Source organism: Musa acuminata, chromosome BXJ3-5 (genome assembly GCF_036884655.1).
Source record: "Musa acuminata AAA Group cultivar baxijiao chromosome BXJ3-5, Cavendish_Baxijiao_AAA, whole genome shotgun sequence".
NCBI lineage: Eukaryota > Viridiplantae > Streptophyta > Magnoliopsida > Zingiberales > Musaceae > Musa > Musa acuminata.
In genome coordinates this window covers 4201596-4227575 of record NC_088353.1, presented here as the reverse complement: position 1 = coordinate 4227575, position 25980 = coordinate 4201596, and the positions used below count along the sequence as shown (strand labels likewise).

The window sequence follows — 25980 nt, the reverse complement described above, 5'->3', positions numbered from 1 at the left end:
TTGCAGAGGCAAGGGTAGGATCATGTTGTTCCATGGGTCCTTCATCCTGACGGAGCGGACTCATCTTGCATGGTGCCAAAGACGAAGGGAGCTTCGCGGCACATGCACCTTAACTCGGAAGAGCATTTGATGGAGGAACTAAGGCGACTCAACTTGCGGAGGCGAAGTTGGGTTCAGAAGGCCTTAGCACGGGGCAAGAGGACGCAGAGGCGGGTACTCTTGAAGAATATGCCACAGTGTTGCCATTTGAGTTGCTATGAAGGAAGCAGTGCGCAGCGGAGATTGTGCTGGTAGGGGCAGAGGCCCAGGATCCAGACAATGGTGCACAGATTACAGTGAAGTCGGTGGACTTCGAGAGCTATTAGGCGACGGACTGTCCTAGAGCGGTGCTTCATCTAGGTGTGACCCAGGAGTGGGTGGATGAAGGTCGATTGCCAGAGGAGCGAACAAAATCGAAGGTGGAAGGGACCCTGCGATGTATTGGCAGAGGCCACACATGAAGGGTTCACAATTCGAGTTTATTCCACAAGGATCAGAATGCAATGGAGATGTCACCAGGAGGCGACATGGTGCAGCGGATCGTGGTGGAACAGTTCGTGGCAATGCGATACACACAATCTGTCCCGTGAGGGATGAGATCATATGGAGGTATGATCGAGAGTTACTGGAAGCTCCACTTCGATGAACAACACGACGGCAAGAAGGGCTATGGATTCAAGGAGTGAAGGCCATGGTACCGCAGAGGCGGGTCTTCCGGGCGTGCATCGAATTTTGCATCGGATGAAAGCCTTGGTCATCAGCATATGGGGGCTGTGTTCCACCAAGGGAAAAGTTCGAATGCAAGTACCAGTGAGTTCCATGGGAGGGACTTGATCATACAGAGGTATGATCGAAGCAGCTGGAGAGTTGGACTGCTCCAGAGCTCATATTCGCTTAAGGGAGCCCGACAAGTCAGAGGACAAGGTCGAGTAAGCGAACGTTGCTACCAAGGAAGCTAAGGAGAACAGAATCAGTGCAAACTCTACAACGTGATGGCAGAGGCCATGCATGGGAGTTGCAGTCTGTCTTTCCATCGACCAAACAGACTGCTTAGAGAACACAGAGGTGTTGAAGCAGGGGGTCGAAAGGGGCGAGGAAGCGACGACGAGTCCAGAGGGACTTAGCTACCCAAAATCAAGCATCAGTTAGAATGGAAGTGAACTCAGAGGAGTGCCACGGAGACATCTCTACTGATTGTGAAGAAAAGGGATACAGAGGCGAGGCGACGGATAGTAGGGCCATGGGCATGGCAGCGCCATGGTACCGCAGAGGCGGGACTTCCGTGCAAGTCATTGATCCCTTGCTCTCATGGAGGGAGAGCGCTTGGTCGTGAAAGGGGCCGAGGAGGTGGAGCATGCAGAGGCAATCTCCAAGTACCGAGACAAGGCTGAAGGGCAGAGGCCAAGAAACTTCGTAAGACCGGTGTCAACAAGTTTCTCATCAAGATAGCCGTAAGTGAAGGACTTCGGGTCATGCAAGAGTGCACGACCAAGGAACGAAGTAGGCAGTACGCGGTGCTGTACCTTTGCTACTCAGTGGAGTAGGCGGCAGGGTTGATGGAGAAGACGGTACAATCCCAGAGGCGACCTCATCTATTAGAGAATTACTCCAAGTTGGGGTGAAAACTTCCTGCATTCCAGAAGTTCAATGGCTTTGAGAAGGTGAATCACAGTAGCTAACTCAACGCAAGGAGTGCAAACACTTCAAGTGCTTCAGAAGTGTGAGCAAAGAGCAGGCGAAGACCAGTAACCAGCTCGATGCATGAAGTACAACCTCGAGGAGGCGGGCGAAGTCAAAGTAACCTTTGCCTTCTCAACTCTTAAGAGAATGGGCGAAACCGAGTACCCCAGCTCTCTTATCTATCCAGCAGAGGAGCTCTGCACAAGTTCAAAGACCCTTCGAAGATAATGGAAGACAATAGTTGTCAAATCCTCACCAACGGTGTTCAGTGCTACTGAGAGTAGATCGTCCGCTTCATTTCCCAACGAAATGCCAATCGAAAGCGGAAGTGATGCGAACCTACTTGGATGTGACAACTAACTGAAAGAAGAGTCAATGAACAGATTTTGTGGAGGAAGGACCCAAAACTTCATAAGTTTGCGAGGCGATGCTTGTTAAAGCTCCAACAAGCATCCACCCAGTTCAAGCAGCATGTGGAAATTTTTCGAGACTGGCGCAGAAAAGATGGTCTTTTCCTTCATTTGGTGGATCCGTAAGAATCGACAAGGATCAACACAACTCAGCCAACCCCACACTAGAGTCAGAGTCATTGGCGAGTTGAAGCAGCATGGCGGATCAAAGGTTCGACTACTCAGAAACAGCAGCGGAGAGCAGCTGGGAGCCAGGAGGCGCATTGCAGCTGGAGCAGAAGATTGAAGACTAAGCAAAGGCGAAGAGTTGCAGTGTTCACAAAGGCTTCGACGAGGACGTCGAAGGGATAAGTGGGGGAGAATGTAACGGACAAACTTCTAAACAAGATGTTGGATGTAATGTTGATGTCTGTCCGTTGTCTTTTGGCATGTTCATGCCTTGTATAGCAGGTAGAGGGGCGGCCGAAGGCTTATAAGTCCCATTTTAGTTGGGTTGGTGGCCTCTTTAGGCTTGTAAATAAAGGTTGTGTCATGTGGACACGTGCGAGAGCTTTTCGGTCTGTAATGGACCATTTTACCCTTTGTTGTGCCACTGTTCAGAGCTTGTAAAGTCTGTTTGTAATTTGCATTGTCTATGAAGTGTTTTTCGGACATGTTTGCTTGTGGATCCCGATTGAGGCGTTCTCTTTAACCCGTTCTCTCTTTTGTTGGTCCTAAGGGACAATGGGAGGCTTCGGGGAGGCTGACCTTTGCGGACGGACGCGCGAGGGTGCCGCACGCCTTAGGCAAAACCAGCTAAGGTCGTGACAGTGTAGCACACACATAGTGAACAGCTACTCGTTGTCCCCTCCGTACGAACAATATCATCATGATACAGTCGTCTCGGAAAGTTAGGGGATGCACCACGCGACGTCGATCCATGCAAGTCGATCGACGCTCTCACAAAAGCTTAAGTTGACCGCCCGAGAAGTCGATCGCAGTTAATTGACCTTGTACGGCCAACTCATCCTCACAGATATAAAAGCTAACCCTCTTTGATCATGAAGGTGGACACTCAACTCCCCCTAACTCTACAACACTGACTTGAACTTCGAAAGGGTCGAGTCGAGAAATCATTCTCTCAACCTCGACCTTTATATAACGAAGTAGTAGCAACCCCCAAGGGAGAACCGCGCTCAGGATACGATGCTTTGACCTAACCCGACCTGACGTCGACGTGACCATAGTGTCCGCGTGGGCAACCTTGCGCATCTGGGATTGGACTAAACCGTGACACTTCTCCGACGACACAAAGGTTCACCAACATATTCAAATTTCTTCAGCTACTGTTTGATGAACGAACTCAAGAACGGCAAAAAGGGTAAACAGAAGGCACTGAAGGAACTGTACCCCGTAGCACAATTGTCTTCTCATCTACAACCATTCATGGTGCCACGACCCTCACCCCCAGCATCACTTTCGAATGAAGTCCTGTGCTGCACAACAGCTCGTCAACCAGCTTCTTTCCACGTCTAAATCCCCTTTCTCGCCATGCATTTAATTCGCAGCAAATTTACTTCACCAAAGGAGGAAGTATGAGGCGTGGAAGGTCATAAATAAGATGTCGAACGGAGCAAGTATGCGTGGATGGCCAAGTGCGACATAACTCACTGTGGATGTCTTGGAGATGGCGACCCTAAGGCAGAGAATCTAGTGATGAGTATCCATGGCTCATCTTCCCCGGCAGTCTCAGGTCAAACCCGTTCTACGATGAGAGAGAAGGATGAGTGTCTTTTCGGTCACTGCTCTTAAGCGCATGCGGACGACGTGAAAGCTTACAAATAGCTTATCGAAGGCTTAGAAGACCTTGGACTCGAACTCGGTATGCTCCAGTTTGGATGTTGTCATCGTTGTGGGCTGCTGTTACTGTCCGCAATACTTCAGCTTCATGCTATTGTTTTATGCAAACCGAATCAGCATTCGTCTTATCCTTATCATCCATCCCAGCATTAAGCAAAAGACTGAAATTGAACAGTGTCGTTGCTTGGAACAATTGCTGGTGCACTAATTCCACATTGAAGAGCAAACTCCTCAAAATTTCACCATGAATTATGTTCCTCGAAAAATGAGAAAACCATTAGAAAATGTTTCAAATATTTAAGAAATTAGTCTTTTGTTCTTTTTGAAAAACAAAAAAAATCATATTTTCAGAAAGAAAATAGCTTTGCCTTCTCTTATATTCGAAATAATAAAAAAATATTGATCTCTTTTCTTCTCTAAGCAATCGAACAATTACTATACGTGAACGAGTATAGAATGAGCACTGATCGAAAACATAACTTATCGTTAAACAGTTCCTTCAGCACAGCTGAAACCGCTTAGTACCCATCGAATCGAAGCATATTGCATTATTTTAACGTTAAAGCTATAGTGGTTATAAGTATTATTACTTTGACAACGACGATTCGGCATCACAATCTTAAATATTTCCAGTCTCCATATGGTTGGAAAAGATTGGAGAGGAGAGCCGAGTCTACCGCCCTATCCGCATCAAACTGTGGGCAGCTCTCGTTATCATGTCTGCACTGATCTGGACTTCCAAGTTATTATTTGGCCCCCACGTTGTCCGTCCTTGGGTGGCTCCATGGCCAATAATGCAACCGAGTGACCCGCACAAGCGTACTGTATACGTGGAACGCGTCTATACGAGCCAAGGATGTGCGATGTGTGTCATGCTATGTTTTGGAAGCCACGACTCATCCTTATCGGAATCCCTTAATGTACGCCCTATAATAAAACACTTAATCCTTATCAACATCCTGAGATTGTTTTCGTATGGCTTCAAAAGACCGTCCTAACATCAAACTCCAACTGATTACGTTGGTTAGGTTGGAATTATGTATAATAGGACATTGCTCCTCCATCCAATCGATCATCGATTGATCCAAACCGACACAACCGCTTTTAGATTTAAAAGCTACTCTTATATGTATATGTATTTACAGTTACGGCCTTTCGCAATCCGAAGTAACAAATACAAGTAAGAAAACAGGGGGTTGGTCCTCCCACAGGGCTAGGAGATGCAGCGGAGCGAGTGCATGGAGGCGGCGGAGCCTATGGCGGGGTCGTCGAAGGCACGGTGGTGGTGGTCGCTCTCCACCAGGCCGTAGTCCATGAGGGGGCGGTGCTCCAGCTCCTCGTCGTGGTCCTCAACGAACTCGGGCACCTCCACCTCCCCTCTCCTCATGTGCTCCCAAAGGAACTCCAGGCGGCTCACGTACCGCAGCTTCCGGTACAACCTGTATCGCCACAGTGAGAGGATGTGATAAAGGAGGGAGAAATCTCAATTTAATAGCTCCAACAATAGAGATAAAATTTGGTCATGCGGCCATTTTTTCTCGGTAGATAGAATTAAGCATTCCAATTAAACCCCTAATTATTCGTTAATTAATAGAACGAGCCCTTATCCCGTTAACGACAATTCCGTTGGGTTGGAACTGATCGAAAACCGTTTTCCGCCGTGGAAGGAACGACTCGGTGCGCCAGGAGGAGCGGAACACGATCCCGGCGCAACGTTAACGGCAAGGTAGGCGTGACTCACCCGGCACTGAAGAGGAAGCGACCGAAGGTGGCGAAGAACAGGCGGGCCTGCAAGCCCGGGTGCACGAAGTAGACGGCGCGCAGCCCGTCGCGGACGGCGGCAGGGAGCGCCTCGTAGGCCGACCGCAGCGCCGCCACGCCGGGGAAGTTTTCGGACCGCTGCACGAGGGAGTGCATGTACACCACCACGAACGGCGCCCCGCCGATCTCCGGGAACACCCTCCTCTCCAGAAAACCCTGCAGCGCCTCCTCGCCGCCTCCACCCTGTCCCGCGCCCATCAATTCCCTCGCTGTCGCAGACGAATCCGGAATCAGAGACAGATCGAAAGACTCAAACAAGACGAACAAAAGGATGCGGATCAACCCTTCGTACCGGGAAAGAACTTGCCGACGATGCGGAGGATCTTGCGTCCCTTCTTGTCCCGGCCCTGGATCTTGAATGCCTCTTCCAGCAGCCTCTCGGCGCGATCGACGCTCATCATGTATTTGGTAGAATTCGTGAAACGAATATGCAAGGTAGGACGCTGTCCCGATTCTTGCTGAGGGGAGGGAGGGAAGAAACGGGGGGGTTGTTATATAGGAGGAGGCGGGCTGAGATGAGGGGGACGAGAACCTGATTTGGAAGAAGAATTTTGCAACGGAATATTCCGTATTGTAGCGGAGCGTGAGGTAGGACTGACGTGACACGGGCGGGTCGTCACGTGGAGGCTCACGTGGTCCGTTGGTTCCCATGTCTGGGTCGGCCCGGTGAGGTACGCAACGGGCAAAGCCACATAAATGGTTCTGAGAACCTGCCTTGCAATTGCATGACGCGATGGACCCAGCAGTGGGCTCGGCTCCATCAGTCCCGGACACGTGACGGTGGTAAAATGCTAGCCTTGGATGCCTACGAATAGTGGACCCCATGGGTGTGACCTTTGGGTCCCTTTCCTTTCCTTTCCTCTCCTCACCGAATCTTCATCTCTCTGTCGTGACTGCCCCTCACGTTTTTGTTGAAGTTATCCGCTTCCAAATCACGTAAATGTCAGATTAGGATTGGGTCCTCGTTATGAAGATATTTTAATAGGATAATCCAGCTTCCCTTACATTATTGGTGACATGTTTTCCATGACTACAAGTTTTGATTCCAACACTTTATAGCGATCAAAAATTATATAATGTTTTTATAAGTCTTCCAACTCAGAAACTAAAATTAATGTCTGACTAAATACGAGAGCATCAAGGTATTGAGAGCTCTTCTTTTTTTTCTTGGGTTCTTCCCATAGATACAGAAGATGGACCACAATATACGTCAGAGTGCTGTGTGCCGGCTTTTTGTCAGGAAATAAAGCCAATAATGTCAGCTTCGCGACAAAATATAACTTGATGTTGAAGATTGATGTTGTCGAGTGTGGGGAAATACTGTACGAGAAGGTGCGTCGGCTAACTTCAGACTCGTAAATTTAGTACGATTTGGGTGCTCTCGTTGCGTGAAAAGGAAGAGAAACTCATTGCAGTTGGGCTCTTCTAGTCTCATCGATGGCGATAAGTTTGCAGGTCAATAATTGCGAAGATAAAAAGAAAAAGCCAAGAGAGGCTTGTGAATGAATGGGGGGAGATTCGCCCAGCCATTGCCCGCAGGGCACGCACAGATGTTCGTTTGGAGGGTGGTGAGGAATCCAAAGTCCGGCGCCTCACGGTCGACGTCGGAGGTGTTGTCGGGAGGGAGGGAGAGATGTAATGTACAGTGTTGGAGACAGATCTGTCGCTTCTATCCACATGTGATCCCCTCCATCTGAGGGCGTGACGGTGTTGATTTCTCGGGTGGAAAGCTGGATGGAATTTTGGGTCTCGCGATGGGGAGTAGTGCAGCGTGTCATACTGTTGAGACTCTCGATTGGATCCAACCTCTACAGGAAACTATTTTAAGACGAAGAAGGCCGCCGACGGAGGAGATAATATTGATTTACCGAGCGCTGCCTCGTCTCACCACTTAGACCGCGTCAAATGGGATGGTGAGGGGTCCGAGGCTTGCACTTTGGACCAGCATCGTGATATGACTCGTTAGATCCACTAGGCTACGACAATAAAAATAAGATAGGGATTTTTAGTTAGTTACCTTAATATCTCGATCTTTATATATTTAAAAATTTATATTAATATTTTTATAATTACAAGATGAAATATCTAGATATATTTATTTTAATATTATCGATTCTACTAATAAAAATATAATATAATCTTAATGCTATAATCGGTGATGATGGACGATATCGATAGTGATGGATGACAACATCACTAACAGGTGTTATGGATGAAAAGAATGATGCTAAAAGATAAAGATCACTCAATATTTACATCGACACCGATGTAAATACACGATACAAATGTTGTGCAATGTCGCTCTACATCTTAAATGTAGAAGAGGATATATAATATCCTTAACAATAATATATTTTAAATTTTGTACTATTTTGATTTTTTATCTTATAAACTAATTTGTGGTGGGTGTTGAGTTATCATTGTGCAGATTAAAAAATGATCAAAATATTTACAAAAATCTCATACTTTACAAGGTAAATGAGGCCGACAGTATCCTAAAATGTGAGTGAATTCATTTATTTATTTATTTTTGGTCAATAAAATTGTTAAGTGATCATTGAGTCTACCCTTATCTTTAATGTCCTTTGTGTATGATCATTGAGTCCATTTGGGATATTATTTTTATACTTAATAAAATCATTTTTTATTTTTTATGTATCTTTTGATAGTGAATAGTGACGTTTTTACCAATGTGTTTGTCATTGTAATATTTTTCTCTATAGTATATATCTTATTAGGGTACATACAAAATTAGGATCTAAGCTGTCTTGAGTCTTGTCGGCTAAAGTTGTTTCGGTTTCATATATGTTAAGATAATGTCAACTAGCGATATGAGAAATGGAAGATCATTTGTTTTTCTTTGATATCTATGTTTTGCCCTAAACAAGTAATCTTCCATTACTTTCGTTAGCTAATTGAATCTTTTATCCCACCATCAGTCGTTTTGCATACGCCTTCATAAATTACGTGACTGCAATTTTGCCTATATCATTTAGCGAGAAAAAGCTTATCCTGTCCATGTAGAAAAAGCTTAACACGTTGCTCAGCGTCTTCTTACTCCGGGCGATCATCTCCTCGTCCTGCTCGAGGTCCAGCAGCGACGCGAACGCCAGATTGAAGATGAGCGCCGTGCCGGGCGGGTCGGAGTTCTAAGCCTTCATCTGCAGGCACTGCTCGATCGACACCCTCTCTAGGGTACCCGAGCCTAGAAGGTCATTGTTACCTTGATCCGTGTCCTTCTTCCTCGCCAAGTGTCACCAAATGTCTCTCGAATCTGCACTCAGAACAAGCATCATTCGGCACGAGTATATGTTGAATTCGGTAGTGCACGGAGCAACTGTGGTGATTGTAAAGAAAGGGAGAGAGAGAACAACCCCTCCCTTCTCAATCAAATAGTAATAACAAGGTACTGAAGTAGCTGTGCCAAGAATTCCAAGGAGGTTTAGCGATTCATGTCCACTTCCATGAGCACGTAGCAATACTCATTCTTTCTTTTCAAGAAAGAAGAAAGCTTTAATTACAGAGGATAAATTCTACAAAATGACATGTGAGAGTCAACAGTCGAAATGGAAAGTAAATGTGAAGGAAAGAATGGGCAGCTCTATCAGAAAGGTCATCAGCCCAATCTGACACCACCGAGGTCCCTTTCTCTGAAATGCTGCTCTTCCTCGGTTTCAAGCAGGACGCAGTAATAGAACTTGTGACGACTAAATCGAGGAACGAATGGTAGGAAATGACACGGAACAAAGGGGAAGAAGAAAAAGGTGTTCATCTTGCAACAATAGCAAGCAAATACGAGACGAATATATATCCTTTCCCCAGACGGCAAGGAACTCGGAAAGTTTGTGTACAGAATAGAACAACTGTGTCAGCCAAAGTTGGGTTAAGACATTAATGCAGATGTTGAAGCAAGCAAGCCTTATAGCACCGTTTGTGCAACATAAGAACAGGGGGGCAAGTCTTCAATCTCATACTGATAAGAACAAGAACAGCCCATTGTGTTTAAGCAAACCTCGAGCGCACCGAAACCAACTCTTCAACGCACGATAGAGCTTACGTTACGTACGTTATTCATCTCTTCTGCCCTAATGTTCTCCGGACAAAGAAAACAGATATGCAAGAAACGTACATCAACCATTCTGGCGAGCCATTTGCCATTGCACTCCTCATAAGAGCCTCGTGTCCACCACACTACTTGCTTAATGCTTTATTTATTTATTTATTTTACATTTTTATAATGAAAAGGGAGTGACATTCCGCATTTATTTCGAAAAATAAAAAAAGAAATAAAACACAACCTAAAGGATAGAAAATACAAAAGCTTACTCCTTGGATCTGATATCTCACTGGAGGAGTCTCTTCCCCTTTTCTTCTGAAAACTAGCACTTCTTCTTGAATCTTTTACCAGACTCCACAATCAGATCAATACTACAAACCCAACCCAACGCATGCATGCAATATGTGTGCTTGCTATTTCGGCAGAGACTTCGAGTGATGAGATATAGTCGCTGGATTTATGAACATGAGATTGTCATGAGTGCATCAAATGACAATTAAAAGCAAAGAACAATCTTTGCCCGGCATCTACGCACATAAAGATGCCATCTCCATCACATATATCAGGCTTGTTTTGATCTTCCTTTGTGCGTATATATGCATGGTGATGTATCTTTATGGCATGCAAAAGAAGAAATGTATGCCTTGTATGTCAGATAACAAGAACAAGGAGTTAATATATACAAGTACCTGAGTGGAAGAGTTGCATGCAGGCTGAATACTGATTCTGCAACAGGTTTAAGAACGAAAAGTTACTAAGATATTGGCGCGGCTCAATCAGAATGCAGTGCATGTCGTCTTTTGCTTAGCCGTGCATGGTGGTGCTTTCTGATCGAGCCGGGCCAACATCATAGTGACTGTTTCATGGTTGATTCTTCTCCTTTCTTCCAAACTCTGTTAGCGAGGGAGAGAGACGCTGCATTCTCCTTTCAAGTAAGGAGGAAGAGAAGATGAAGAGGGGAAAGCGAGGTGGGTAGGCGAGGAAGGAAATGTGGTGGAATTTAAGGAGGTCGATGGCGGTGGCAAAAGCATTTAAAACGCCCGACTGCCAAAGGAGAGAGACAGTCTGCAGCATTAATTGTAAACCACCTCCTCAAAATATTCTCTCCTTCCTCTTTCTCTCACCGAGATATAAATGACCAGCGAACGTAGAGAGAGAGAGAGAGAGAGAGAGAGAGAGAGAGAGACGGTTATGAACACGTATGTGTACATAACCGAGAGTATAATGAATTGATTCAGAATGACGTATGTGTACATGTAGCAGAGGCTATCTACACACCATGCATGAACTGCAACCTTCAGGTTGTCTTCTCTGTGCATTCTGCAATAACGTCACATGTCAGAGCCGATGGTTCACTCACCGTCAACCTAGCCTCGTCAAATGGTTAGGTACAGTGTTTTCTTTGGTAATGAGAGATTGGGATGACGTGAAAGTCGATGAGATTTCTGTTCTTTGCGAGTGTTTGTCGTATGAAACGAGGGTGCGGAGTAAACGAGGGCATGACTCCACAAAGAGCAGTAAATGAAGGAATCTTTGTCTGAGCAACGATATAATAGCAGGCATCTTTCTACATAAATGCGCTACCGTCTCATCACGCAACCGCCATTGAAGTCTACCCTCCCTCTCACCACTCTCCCTCTCCATTGTCGCATCAGATATAACTACAGAATTCTATGCCTGCTGAGACATACTATACTTAGGATTTGTGGGTTCACCGACCTTGACTTCAGAGACATCACAGGTCTCATCTTTCCAAACTAAGAAACAGATGTGTTCATGGAAATTGATTCAGGATCCGATACCTTATAATAATTATCTCCACTTTCCAGCTCATCTGTTGAATATTCTATTTTGTTCGACTTCAGAGTGCACGTCAAGCTGAAAGAAGACTCCACAAGAGGTCCAGCATCAATAATTCTATGCTGCATGCTTGCACTTGTTGATGCAGGTGGAATCATCGGCCTTTTGTTTCGCAGTACACTGGTGCAAATCTTCAGTTGGAGATGTGAAGTCAAAAGAAACTTGCAACAAAATATTTGTTCACTGATGAAATCGTTGACTTATGCACTGCCACCAATTCAACTCTGTCCCACAATCCTCTGCACAAAACTTAATCTGAGAAATAGATGACTTTCTTTTGGGGTAAAAAAATAGGTCATATCTGAAGCTGTGATATGAACTCACACATTTCGATGGATACCTCTCACAGAATCAACAAGGTTTCTCTCGGTGAAACGAGGACTTCCCAAAATGCATTCCAGATCATCGTCACATGAAATAAAACATATGCTGAGCATCTTAGCTTATTTATTAATGCAAGTAATTCTCCAAGGTTATTTGAACGTATTGTTCTGCAATGATCGAGTGAAGCTCATGTTTTATATTACATAAAACGTAGCTAGTTAGTCTCATATCCAAGCTTACCCTATTTTTCTAGTCCAGAATCTATTTCAAGTTGCCTGCTCCATATGATCCTTTAGTGCAAGATAAGTGGAGAAGCTATTGTTTGTACTAGTTTTATTTGTTCTTATAGTTTCTCTTTTCTGACTTAACCCTAATGGATTATACCTTTTCGGTGTTATTTGATTGATTTCATGGTTGTGGGGTTCTAGCTCATCCGAACTACATATATATCAGAGACAGAATCTAAAAGCTAAGTTGCCATGGGAACCATATCTATCTTTATATGAGCAAAGATACGCGGGCTGTTTCCACCTAGCAAGAAAATGCGAACTCCTTTATCTTTTTGGATAGCAAGCGCAGTCCACAGTCACAGTGTTTTACGAACCAGAAAGAAGAGCACTCCCAATCACCAACTTATTCCATCCCCTTTAATATGATGGGCAAGTTGCTAATAAGATGGTTTTGTTCGTCTTTACCATTCTCGTGCACTCCCATCTTTGGTGGTGCATGGAGCAACTTCAATCTCAGGACAAAAACTCAATTGGCTGAACATAGAACACGAGGTTTCAAATTTCCATACAATTATAAGTGTTCCAACTTGTAGCACAAGTTCTTGAAAGAACATGACAAGAAAAGCTGTTCATGCTTGCAGTAATCAGTCTATACAAAAAATGCTTATGAAAAGGAGGGCAGAAACCAAATAAGATTGGACCATGAAGCACATGCAAGACATTAGTTTCCTTCCCCTTAGCCTAAATAATACAGCCAGATCAAGAGAGAGACAGACGTCTGATGCGATAAGGAAATATGCCGTGTCGCCGTGATCTTTCCTATCCTACGTCGTTCTGCGTCATCAAGACTTGCCATACTTGCGCCAGCAGAGAAGCATCACCACGCATCTCCGCAGGATGTAGAGCCTGAACCTCATCTCCTTCGTCACCGCGAGGCAGCCAACCTTCTCCGACACCGCGTGCTCGTCCCACCCTCTGCTTACTGCCCTCCTCGGCCTCATCGATGCGCGATGACCCCTACGACGATGAAAGAGAGGGAGCGGGAGGGAAGAGCGCATGAGGAGGCGACTTCCTTTCCTCTCTTTGCTTTCGTCTTGCGTTTGCGACGGGCGAGGAAGAGAGGCGACCTCACGTTATAACTGCTCACTTCCCGGACAATGGACGGTCATGATCGGATCTAGAATTCCATGAGTCCCTGGATCACGTGACACGCGTCTTGACTGGTCGGTAGAGGAAGCCGGGCGACATGGCGGATAGAGACCACCACAAAAGAAAAGAGCTTTCGTCACCTATTAACGTTTGACTCGCGAACGTACCTGCCTTGTGATCGGCTTGTTTTCGGACCCACATGAGGGCTCCATGGAGTACCGGAAAGGTAATCTTGTTGAGTAAGTAGAAATGAGATGCCACGAGGCGAAAGGACGAGCGAGAATTGCTGACGTTGCTTATCCGAAGTCGCCTCAAATTTGGATCGGGTCGGATCCGGATCCGATAATATTGTGAAACTGAACCCGATCCACAATCTGGTTCGATGAATACTTTCGTGAAGCTAACATATTAAGATGATCTGCACACAAGTACTGCGAACACAAAGAATTCAATTTTGGCGAGAAGGTTTGCCATCTCAAATCAACTTAATCATATCATTATTTTTGGGGTTCAAAAACAGGTACGAAATGCTTCACTGATGCTCCAATGCAAACCAACCATCCACACAACTTTTTTTGTACAGATGATAAAGCAGAAGGCTAAAAGCTCATAGCAAATCATACATACATGAAACTATCGACATACATGACAGGGCGACAAGGAGCATATTACATAGAGTGGTAGATTTGTTTCCTTCATCATGTTCAGTATCCAAAGAAAAGCGATCAGCTTTTGCCTTGTGAGAGAACTCCTCAGAGGTCTTACAACTGAGTATTTTCCTCAGTTCATCCTTCAAGTATCAACTGATCGATCATCTTCTTGCAGCTTCCAGTTTCTTACATGCTAGAGACCACAGAATTGAGAATAGGAACACGAGCTGAACGGGAATTTACATTCTTGAGAACATGTACTGTACATGTATTGCACCGTTACACTTTCTGATACGGTATCGTCGTAGTTGACATCATTGTAATGCTCAATGTGAAGGCTAAGAGCTGAAGGAGAAAAAATGATGAGTGACAGTTTTTTACCGAAAGTTTTAGGGACTAACAACATTAAAGTTACTTACCGATGCAAACCCAGCACACATGATACTGAAACCTTTGAAGGTAAATGGCGCGTTTTCTGACAGGAACAGAGCTGCATGAAAGCAGGTGGCATTTTTAAGTTGATGCTAAACACATGAAGCTAATAGCATCACCAATTAGCTACCTGTGAGAGGGGTGAAGGCTAGTGGAGAAAGAATACTAGCAAATGAAGCTATGCCAGTAATACATCCTTGAGCCATACCCTGAAATGAACACACATATTAAAGAAAACAAAATAAATGCATGCTATTAAAGTCTTTGGGCTGTGAAGAAATTCTAGCTGTAGAAGGCTTCATCACCAATCAGGGTCCCAGATAATTAACATACAGGACTAAGCTGTGTTCTTCTATCAATTATGATATGGGCCAGCCTTGGCATCACATGAACTAAAGTTCCTCTTTTGCAACCTGAATGAGCAGAGTTTGAATCATAGAAACAGCCACATGGCCTGCAATGGTAAGGTTGCATAAGATTTGACTTCTCTCCTCAGATCCTATCATCGGTGGAAGTCTTTGTGCACTGAACTGACCCTTTTCTTTTACTTAAAGATGTGGCAAATTGCCTTAGTGTTTGTTCAAGATAACACTGAATCAGTTGACCATGTGGTTGGAGCTCAAAATGGCACATAGTAAAATAGTCTTTCAATGTAATAGACACTGAAAGGATTATAGGCGATATTAATGGTGAAGCCTTTTTCACAAGCCAGCTAAAACATTCCAGTTGATTTAATAGCAGCATACGAGATGTGAAATCAAACAACACTAGTAAATGTTCATATCAAGATTGCAATACAGTTATAAAATTGAAATTTTTTGTTCAGAAATCAAGCAAGTCCTTTATAATGAAAATTCAGCATCAACAAACTTACTAGTACCTGTTCATTGGATCTGACTTTTTTGGATACAATGCTCCTAATCTGCATTAGCATTGAGAAGTTCAATATAAACAGCCATATTGTTTGTGACTAAGAGTAACATATCAATGCAAAGGAAACTACTTACACATGGGTGAATAAAAACACCCAAAATTACAAATGTGGAAGCAAAATAAGGGACCTGCAAGATAACCTTGGTAAGCTTCATCCCAAAAGAAAAACAATAATTGCTCCTTTATAAATTCATCAATAATGCCGACACTTAAATTTCAGTTCTCTCATCGCAACAGTTCATTTAGCTTAATGATTTAATTTATTGAGATAACAGAATGGGTAAAAGTTTATCAGGCAAATATTGGGAAGGAACATTCACATGTTTGTGAAATAGTATATGAACTAGTTTAAATGACTGTTACTTATGAAATAATAACTTTGTCATAATCTTCCTCTTAATTGCATCTCTTGTGATCCATGCTAGTTTAATTGTTGGGTGTACTCTTAAACATTCACATGTTTGTGAAGTTGAAAATTGATATTAAGCATTCACGGACACTAAAATTACCTGATGAACCGATTTGTAACTTATGAGCATCGTATCTCGAGATTTAGTTGACATAAATATCCTTGAAAAAGTGTGTTAAAATCTTATATGTGTGTGTGTGTATACAGACTTAGAGGAGGAATGATGGCAGTGTAGAATCTGGAGGCAGCGAACCTACAAAGAAATGACTTTAATAGAAAAATAGAGATTTAAAGTATATTAAATTGGAATATATATGTATAGGAGTGTGTGTGTGTGTGTGTGTGTGTGTGTTTTGATCTACACTTGAGGGATGATGAGAGTGTTGAAAGAGCTAAGTACCCAATACGACCATGCAATGCTGTAAAGGAAGATCTGCAAAATTTGGAGAAGAATTCAGATAGTAAAAACATTGCAGTAATAGATTAACCAATAAGTATTAGTAAATGAAATTATAGTGAGTCCCAATTACATGTGCGCAGCTTGCCAAGAGGCCTACATTTAACAGTCTCTCCTCGCCTATAGCAGGTGCTAGTGAGGGCATCAAAAGTAGCTGCAAAAAATGCCATTCTTAAGAAATATATCCATTTACAAAAATTGTCATTTACATAATGCATTGCTCAGACCTGTGAAAAGGCTCCTGCACCACCAGCAATAAGCAGCAAATCAGCAAACTGGTCTTTGTTGAAGTGGAACTGTGCTTTTAGATAGTACTATTGAATACAGAATTAAGTAAGTAAAAAACCTAGTGATGTCCTCAGAAAAGCTAGACTTCAAACTAAAGATTGAACTAGAAAGATTATAACCTAGATTTGAATGTGAAAATAACAAGTTGTTCAAGTATCAACTCTGTTTTGGTTCATTGTTTCATTATAGCATGAAATGTGCTTTTCCTCCTGTAAGATATCTGGAGATTCCATCCATACAGAAAATGCCACAGCAAGCGGAGAAAATTAACATTGTATTATGATTTGGGGAAGGGCCATTAGTTTATGAACAGTGCAGCATTCACACAGTATCTATGCCATTATTCAGATTTAGAGGTAGTTAAGTTAATTATCAGAAAAGCAATTTGTAATTAGTCCAAGGAGAATTGGAGGAGTAATGATACCAATAGTGCAGATTGAAAGCCACTGTCAGCAAGGCTGTTGAAAAACACAACAATTGCAGCTCTTGTTAAGGTCAAACTGCATGGCAAGCAGTCAAAGTATGAGGTCTCTTCAGCAGTAATGATACATTAACTAAGTTTGCAGAAATTTCATTGATATTCAACTCAATCGACAACTACTTCACTAAAATTGTTTATTTGAGAAGTCATCATTTTATTCTCATTTAGTACTATCAAGTTGCTACTTGAGCTTGAAAGTTTGTTCAAGATACTCAATAAAAACCAAAATAACACAGAAGAACAGGGAAGATAATGGTTTGCTGGTTTTCCAACCAACACAACCTTTACGTTATCAAGAAAATTTCTTGTCAGCAAATTTAAATTTTTGATGATTTAATCGAAATATTGGCCAAGCAAATCCACATATCTGTTCACTCACCTGTTCCTCAGGAGGGAGATCATGTCACCCAGAGACGGGACCTTCTTCTTAAGGGTCGGCAAACTCGGGCACGACTCGCCATCAGTTGCAGGGGAGCAGAAGGGGCGGGTGGACTCCTCGTCCATGAGAGCAGCTCCGCCGTCGGTTTCCTCCAAGAAGACCCTCATGTAGACCGCTGCGAGCGCCGCCACGGAGGCCGAGACCTGGACACAAGAGGGAGGTTAAATAAAACAGACGATAGAGTAAGAGAGGGACGGAGAGGCAGAGACCTGAAAGGTGTGGGAGGTGGGGAGGAAACGAGCAGCAACGGTGCCGGAGACGAAACCCGCGGCGGATACCCCGGAGAGCACGCCGAAGGCCGACGCCCGCCTCCGCTCGCAGACTTTATCCGCCTTCGTGGAGCGCAGCAGAACAAGTCTCAGCAGCAAGCAAAGCAGGGCTCGGCTTCGAGCCATGAATGGGACCATTAGCGAAGTAATACAGCTTGTGTGACGCACCACATAAGCAAGGGAGAGGCATTGCATGCTGCCGTCGGAGAACATGCCGCTGACCATCTTGATCACGAAGTAGGCGTACAAGTGCGTTCTCGACCGGCCGCAAGCCAACACAACTGCGATCAATGCGTGTCACAACAGCCGTTAACATTAGATCCATCTGCTCGTGACAATAACGGCGATTTTGAATCGAGTGGGTTCGACGATTGCGCCCCAATTCCATATCCCAAAGAGGAAAGTGACGTCACCTTCCGCTCACATGGTAGTGCGTCGTTCTTATATACAGACAGGGTGAGTCGCCCTGTTATACTGCATGGTTTGACGCATCGGTCTACGAACAGCCACATCAGCCCTAAAATTTACGGGAGTTGATTTTTTCTTATATTTTATGATTTTTATGTTGTATTGCTACCGTAACTATAAAAATATTATCAATATTTTACATATATATCTCTTCACATATTAAGATTATCAACAAATTACATATGTATTTTAAGTTTTATATTTTTAAAAGTAACGGTGACAACTTTATATTTACGAAAGTGAAACATCAAACAAACTTTTTTCTTGATTCTTAAGATAAAAATTTTAATATTATATTTTTATAATTATATGAATCTTAATATAATTTTTAAAATATAAAAATTAAAATACTAAAGATAACTAATGCCTGTGAAGTTTACCCCACGTGAGTTGTGTGGCTCAGGAACTATTCAGGGCTGCTAATTGATAAAGCTTAACGAATTGATTAACAATTAAAGGAGTGCAACACATCTGATCGTTTACTTTAGAAGCTTTAAACGAAGCAATGGCAGAATGGGAGTGGGATGCATGTAGACGAATCAATGAAAGCTGAAGTGAGTGCGTAGCCACCATTCTGAGCATGTTTAGTTGTCTATTGCAGACAAGAAGAAGGAGCAAGGATTAAAGATTTTACACATGAAGAACAAAAAAGAAGGAAAAGGAGGAAGAGAAAGAGAAGGCACGCATGGCCCAGCTTCCCTGGGAAGTAGGCTCCATATGTGTTTGTGGCAGATCATCACGATCCCGACTTTGTCGATTCGGATTGCAGAAATAGCACATCCCGGTAGAAGTGCAAGGGGCAAGAGATGGTGGCTGGTCCATTGTTTATTGAAGCATATGAAGGAGCAGGGGTGGAGTGAATGGGTTTTGGTACCCAAGTGGCCCATCTTCCTCTTCTCTCTTTTCTTTTCTCTCGTCCTTGAGTCTTCTTTTGTAGGACTGGAATCTGTGCGGATTGGTGAACGGTGGAAGGCATGGTTAGCTCTCGGTGCCTTCCACCTCTGCTTGGGAAGGATGGTGGTAAGGTGAATTCGTTAGGTTGAAGATAGTGATCAGCGAGATACGGTGCACTTTCCACCTTGACACATCAATATCTAACACCTACTTCCATTTCCCATTTATCTAGCAAGTCCTCTCGTTCTATATCCGGAAACTTTCGACAGAAAGAATTCCAAGTGTGATTTTGGAGACATCCATGTATCGATTTAGTGAAAAATAGAGTCGATGATCGGTCGAAAACTCATGAATTTGAGTTCTGTAGAAAGAAAGTATCGAAGAAGAAACTGATAGCAGTGAACCCATTCCAAACTCGATTCAAGAGTTATCAGTGAAGGAACAGGAAGAAACTGAGAGCAGTTTATGAGATAGGTGAACGTACCCAATGGAACAATTGCAGAGGTCATCGGCAGGGTAAGCAGAGCCTTTCGACCATATTTGTCCGAGAGATTGCCAACCAGAGGAGTCACAACAAGAGTTCCCAGTCCTGTGATCTGCAAGAAATGGGTTGAAGAAAGTCGATTAGGTGCTTCGACCACCGGTCACAAAAGCATCACATAGCAGTGAAGACACTGTATGATTTTAATCTCAAAAGGGGGTCGAAGACCAAAATCATGTTTCACGCTCTGGCGAGTGCTTTACTGCCAAGCATAGAACAAAGTGCTCTCTCCACCAATCGACTGTGTTAAAAATAATTAGTGTCTTTGATAGAGACACAGCAATGGAGTTACTCAAAGAGAGGTAAAGACAGTGGAGACACGCAATGCAGCAAGGAAGCAAACAGAATCTCCCGGCTTAACTGAGTCGCAGACCCAACCCCACCTTTTCCGGGCAGCGAACAGATTCCACGAAACACGACCGAGGAAGAACGTTAAAGATAAGAATGCTTTAACGGAAGACAGAGGAGCCACCATACGGACTGTAATCTCCGGTGAGAAGGACATGCATATGGCTCTCAGGGGAAGACAACAAAGTTTTTGGATGCATATTATCTGTCGTCACTCACTGCTTGGTGTCGGGACCCCAATATTAACGGAAACAAAACAAGGCTCTGTTTCTATCAGCTCCATTTCATTTTTCTTATGACAGAGACAACTTCCAAGTAGCTGCACTTCACAAAACGATAAGAAATTAAAGGAGAAGAAAACGGAGCATCCAATTCCACACTTTAACGGTAAGCATAGAGAGGAAGAGAGAATGTTACTCGTCGGAAGAGAGAAGAGAAGAAAGAGTAACGGCGAACGGAGCTTACGGCCTGGTTGATGCCGCTGAGGTAGATGGCGAGCGAGCACTGATCCCGGCCGGGGCACAGCGCCTCGATGGTGACGTCGGTGATGGCGGGGATCACCATGAACGCAGAGAAGTGGAAGAGGAAGGCGCAGGCGAACAGGTGGAGCAGGTCCCCGAGGTCCTTCATTTCCTGGCGATCTCTGTTCCTCTCACCCACTTTCTCTTCCAACACCGGATGCTTGAGATGGTAAACTTCTCAAGGAGGAGGAGCAGAAGCTTCTCCACACAATATAGCAGAAAGACAGGAGGTACAGACGGAGGAAGACATTACTTTTAAGCAAGGAATGGAGTGTTGCGGTTCTCGCTTTTACTTCGGGAGTTGGTCGAGTTGAGTGGGCGTCAGTGGAGACGCTTCTGGTGTTGGTGGCGAGTCCTCGTCTAACCTTTTGGGCACAAGAGCTCTGCGATTTGCTTATCATCAATGATGCTGATGCTCGAAGCGTGTACCTCCGCATCACGACGCAGCGCAACCTTTTGGATTGGCATAGGATGCGGACTGTTCAGCGCTTATCTTAAAGAGAGACGTCGAGACGATCCTAACCGTCCGAGCGTAAAGGAATCCAAAGAGCATGTTCTTGGCCATGCTTTAGAAGTCGTGCACAGGCTATTCTTGTGGGGATTTACACTACTGTGATATGTGGTCTCTTTGTGTTGGTCAAATGAGTCACAAAGGGAATTGAGTGTCGAATTGGACTATAAATGATCAGGAATCTAAACGTAGAGTAGCCCATGAGAGAATACAGGCTTGGAGAAGACGGAGAAATGAAACACAAACTTCAATCCTCCTCTGGGATGCTTCTGAGAGCAGGCAGCCACCCACGCCCGCCCTTTCGGCTCTCAGCTCTCTTCATGTGCCGCCTGCGGAGCACATGCAGCGACTGCTCAAAGCTCTGCTGCGGCGGTGATCGCGGTGGCTCAGCGACGCGACCATCGGCCGGAGTTCTTGCTTGCTCACTACAATATTCAAGCGAACTGCTCCATCACCTTCTTCAGCGGAGAGAACTCTCCCACCGTGAAGCTCCTCCACGGCCTCTTCTGCAGAAGCACTTCCAGAGAGCTTTGTGACCTCGGGCTCCATTTCCATCTCTGCTTCTGGCGAAGGAGACTTCTCCGGGCTATATGGAGGCGGAGCGTGCTGCTACATCTTTGTTTAGGTGGCAAACAAAGAAATCAAATGTCTTATTCTGATGCAATGTAATTGATGTTGCAATGAGAAAACATGCAAAGTGGTCTGACCTCACGCAGCAGAGCCGAATTATTGGCTTCGGTGAAATTTGCGAGCCAACAGATGTCAGATGGATCGGTCTCGTTTCTAACCAAGAGGTGTTGCTCGACAGGTCCATACTATTCATTTCCTTGATCTCAGGTAGCACAACAAGGAGGCTTGTGGCTACTTGACCGTCGTGAGGGGCCAAAGATGATTCCATGGTGCACGCCACCTGCTCCATCACATGGGGGAAGCAACAGTTGCGGGGAGTAGCAGCCCCTACCCACAGTGGAGAGAGGCCCCATGGCGTGTTGATGAGGTTCTCATGTTCCCTGTGGTTTCGGGAATTGGAACTGATATGGGAACCCACCTGAGATATGTTCTGTTGACTTCTGACGAAACCTATGTTTCTTACAGTATCCCGACCTTGGATTCTGACTTCCCATATATCAAATACATCGTGCCATTTGAGTTCTTCCGAGGGGATAGGACACAGTTTGGCAACCTACCCTCTACCAACCGATCACAGTCATATCAGCATAAAGATCAATATAGCAGATCACGTCGGCATCATGCCGCTCGAGTATGATGCCACCCTATAAGGATCGGGACGACACCGCTCGAGTACCGCGTCGCCCATAAAGATCGGAACGATATCGACCGGGTACAACATCGCCCTGCAAAGATCGGGACGACATCGTTCGAGTACCGCATCGGCCCGCAAAGATCGGGACGACGCCGATCGAGCACATCATTGCTCCGCAAACATCGAAACGACACCGATCGAGTACGATACCGCTGTTCGACACCATAACATGAAGGGTGCCTAATATCCGGGCGAGAAGTAAGCTCGCCGCTTGATGGGTCGACAGCTATGAATATGTCAAGTACTACTAGTCCCCAAGCACAGGGTATAAAAATTCATCGCCGGGCCGACGTTAGGAGTGGTTTTTTCCCCTTTTGAACTCATTTTTCACTAAGTTCTAACAAAATATTTGGAATGATCGAGTCGGAAAATCCCCCTCCCGACCTTGACCTGTGTACAGAAACCGATAATAAGGAAGGAGAGGATCGATTAAAGGGGAACCCCACGCCCCGGAAGCAAGGCTCAGAGCTCAACCCAATCGGACACCGACTTCCCCCACCCAAGTATTGACTCGGTTGACCTTGCGCATCTGGGATTGGACTGAACCATATCGACTCCTCAGCCACAGTGTACAGGTTCACTAACACGAGGTATAAGAAACTATCTAATAATATGATTCTCAAGCACCACAATCTGACATGTAGAATACTTAAATACGATTCTTACGAGACTAACAACACGATAAATAAATAAATAAAATCCTTTTCCGAGAGCTTAATTCTAACAGATATCTCTTTTTTGATATCCGAGCAGGTCGCAAGTGTCCAACTGTTACAAGCATCTTTAGCACCTTAAAGATCAGCTATAGGAGATCGAAATCCAAGTCGATCGATCGGAGGTTGCTGTCTCAAAAAAACTCGATCATTATCTCTATTTATTACCTTGGAGGTTGGTTTCGACTCACTCAAAACTGCTGGGATGTATGTTAGTAAATTTGTTTTATATGAACGATGAAAGGTTCAAATCATGAGGGTTAAATGTGGTATGATTGATTATTGAAATTTCTTGAAAAACACAATTGGGTTTGGTGGCTTTTCCAAAAATCTTAAAAAAAATTAGATTCGGTTTTTCCAAAACTTATAGGATTTAGTACTTCCACTATCATTTTTCTTTATTCTTAGTTTTTTTATGTTCCTATTAATCTCGAGCCTATCTTTTTTTAATATTGGCATGATATATAAGTATGGTATTTGTTAGCGAACAAATATATTGTAGCTGATGAGTCAGCATGGCTAGGTCCATGGGTCGATGTTGGGAGTTTCCTGTAGAGTAAACTGGATGATGAAGTGGCCACGCCCTCGGGAAGGAGTGCTGGTTGGCGTTGGTCGGGATCTGGGCCGATTGATAGCTCTCCGTTGTGCAGTGGATGGCGTCTCCCGGGTTGAGACGCTTGCGCGCTCGCGAGTGGTCGTTTGCCTGCAAAAAATGGCCCTCGTCAGGTCATCCCCGGCGAGGCCCCTCCGACGAGCAAGTCAGTCTGGGGTGGATAGTTTTTTTTGTCCACCTTTTTTGGCCAGATTGTCACGACCTTAGCTGGTTTTGCCTAAGGCGTGCGGCACCCTCGCGCGTCCGTCCGCAAAGGTCAGCCTCCCCGAAGCCTCCCATTGTCCCTTAAGACCAACAAAAGAGAGAACGGGTTAAAGAGAACGCCTCAATCGGGATCCACAAGCAAACATGTCCGAAAAACACTTCATAGACAATGCAAATTACAAACAGACTTTACAAGCTCTGAATAGTTGCACAACAAAGGGTAAAATGGTCCATTACAGACCGAAAAGATCTCACACGTGTCTACATTCACAACCTTTATTTACAAGCCTAAAGATGCCACCAACCCAACTAACATGGGACTATTTAGCCTTCGGCCGCCCCTCTACCTGCTGTACAAGGCATGAACATGCCAAAAGACAACGGACAGACATAAGCATTACATCCAACATCTTGTTTAGAAGTTTGTTCGTTACATTCTCCCCCACTTATCCCTTCGACGTCCTCGTCGAAGCCTTTGTGAACACTGCAACTCTTCGCTTTTGCTGAGTCTTCAATCTTCTGCTCCAGCTGCAATGCGCCTCCTGGCTCCCAGCTGCTCTCCGCTGCTGTTTCTGAGTAGTCGAACCTTTGATCCGCCATGCTGCTTCAACTCACCAATGACTCTGACTCTGGTGTGGGGTTGGCTGAGTTGTGTTGATCCTTGTTGATTCCTACGGATCCGCCAAATGAAGGAAAAGACCATTCTTACTGCGCCAGTCTCTTAAAAATTCCTAATGCTGCTTGAACTGGGTGGATGCTTGTTGGAGCTTTAACGAGCATCGTCTCGCAAACTTCTGAAGCTTTGGGTCCTTCCTCTACAAAATCTGCTCATTGACTCTTCTTTTAGTTAGTTGTCACACGAAGTAGGTTCGCATCACTTCCGCTTTCGATTGGCATTTCGTTGGGAAATGAAGCGGACAATCTACTCTCAGTAGCACTGATCACCGTTGGTGAGGATTTGACAACTATTGTCTTCCATTATCTTCGAAGGGTCTTTGAACTTGTGCAGAGCTTCGCTGCTGGATAGATAAGAGAACTGGGGTACTTGGTTTCGCCCATTCTCTTAAGAGTTGAGAAGGCAAAGGTTACTTTGACTTCGCCCGCCTCCTCGAGGTTGTACTTCATGCATCGAGCTGGTTACTGGTCTTCGCCTGCTCTTTGCTCACACTTCTGAAGCACTTGAAGTGTTTGCACTCCTTGCATTGAGTTAGCTACTGTGATTCACCTTCTCAATGCCATCGAACTTCTGGAATGCGGGAAGTTTACACCCCAACTTGGAGTAATTCTCTGATAGATGAGGTCGCCTCTGGGATTGTACCGTCTTCTCAATCAACCCTGCCGCCTACTCCACTGAGTAGCAAAGGTACAACACCGCGTACTGCCTGCTTCGTTCCTTGGTCGTGCACTCTTGCATGACCCGAAGTCCTTCACTTACGGCTATCTTGATGAGAAACTTGTTGACACCGGTCTTACGAAGTTTCTTGGCCTCTGCCCTTCAGCCTTGTCTCGGTACTTGGAGATTGCCTCTGCATGCTCCACCTCCTCGGCCCCTTTCACGACCAAGCGCTCTCCCTCTATGAGAGCAAGGGATCAATGACTTGCACGGAAGTCCCGCCTCTGCAGTACCATGGTGTTGCCATGCCTATGGCCCTCCTATCCATCGCCTCACATCTGTATCCCTTTTCTGCATGATCAGTAGAAATGTCTCTGTGGCACTCCTCTGAGTCCACCTCCATTCCGACTGATGCTTGATTTTGGGTAGCTAAGTCCCTCTGGACTCGTCGTCGCTTCCTCGCCCCTTTCGACCCCCTGCTTCAACACCACTGTGTTCTCCAAGCAGTCCGTTTGGTCGATGGAAAGACAGACTGCAACTCCCATGCATGGCCTCTGCCATCACATTGTAGAGTTTGCACCGATTATGTTCTCCTTAGCTTCCTTGGTAGCAACGTTCGCTTACTCGACCTTGTCCTCTGACTTGTCGGGCTCCTTTAAGCGAATATGAGCTTTGGAGAAGTCTAACTCTCCAGCTGCTTCGATCATACCTCTGCATGATCAAGTCCCTCCCATGGAACTCAC

At 44.8% G+C, this 25980-nt stretch overlaps 2 protein-coding genes across 6 annotated transcripts; both read right to left on the bottom strand.

Annotated features, from left to right (window-relative positions):
* Positions 1–5027: 5027 nt before the first annotated feature.
* On the bottom strand, positions 5028–6271 carry LOC135638097 (uncharacterized). The gene is made up of 3 exons (XM_065151045.1): positions 6082–6271; positions 5710–5998; positions 5028–5407 (listed from the first exon to the last, which is right to left on the bottom strand). The coding sequence occupies exons 1-3, from the start codon at positions 6188–6190 to the stop codon at positions 5182–5184; spliced, it is 624 nt and encodes a 207-aa protein (XP_065007117.1). The 5' UTR covers positions 6191–6271; the 3' UTR covers positions 5028–5181.
* Positions 6272–13998: 7727 nt separating this feature from the next.
* LOC103984544 (uncharacterized) lies at positions 13999–20969 on the bottom strand. Of its 5 annotated transcripts, XM_065150587.1 has the most exons (15): positions 20484–20622; positions 20238–20337; positions 19614–19725; positions 17936–18048; positions 17708–17830; positions 17439–17641; positions 17003–17078; positions 16518–16604; positions 16364–16444; positions 16234–16266; positions 15499–15552; positions 15372–15413; positions 14622–14700; positions 14479–14549; positions 13999–14404 (listed from the first exon to the last, which is right to left on the bottom strand). In XM_065150587.1, exons 3-15 carry the CDS (start codon positions 19636–19638, stop codon positions 14339–14341), a joined length of 1053 nt encoding a protein of 350 aa, XP_065006659.1. In that variant the 5' UTR covers positions 19639–19725; positions 20238–20337; positions 20484–20622; the 3' UTR covers positions 13999–14338. The 5 variants fall into 5 exon arrangements, with proteins under 5 accessions (XP_065006659.1, XP_009400334.2, XP_065006660.1 ...); XM_009402059.3 differs by lacking the exon at positions 20238–20337 and having other exon boundaries at positions 20484–20967; XM_065150588.1 differs by lacking the exons at positions 20238–20337; positions 20484–20622 and adding an exon at positions 20054–20207.
* Positions 20970–25980: the final 5011 nt, after the last annotated feature.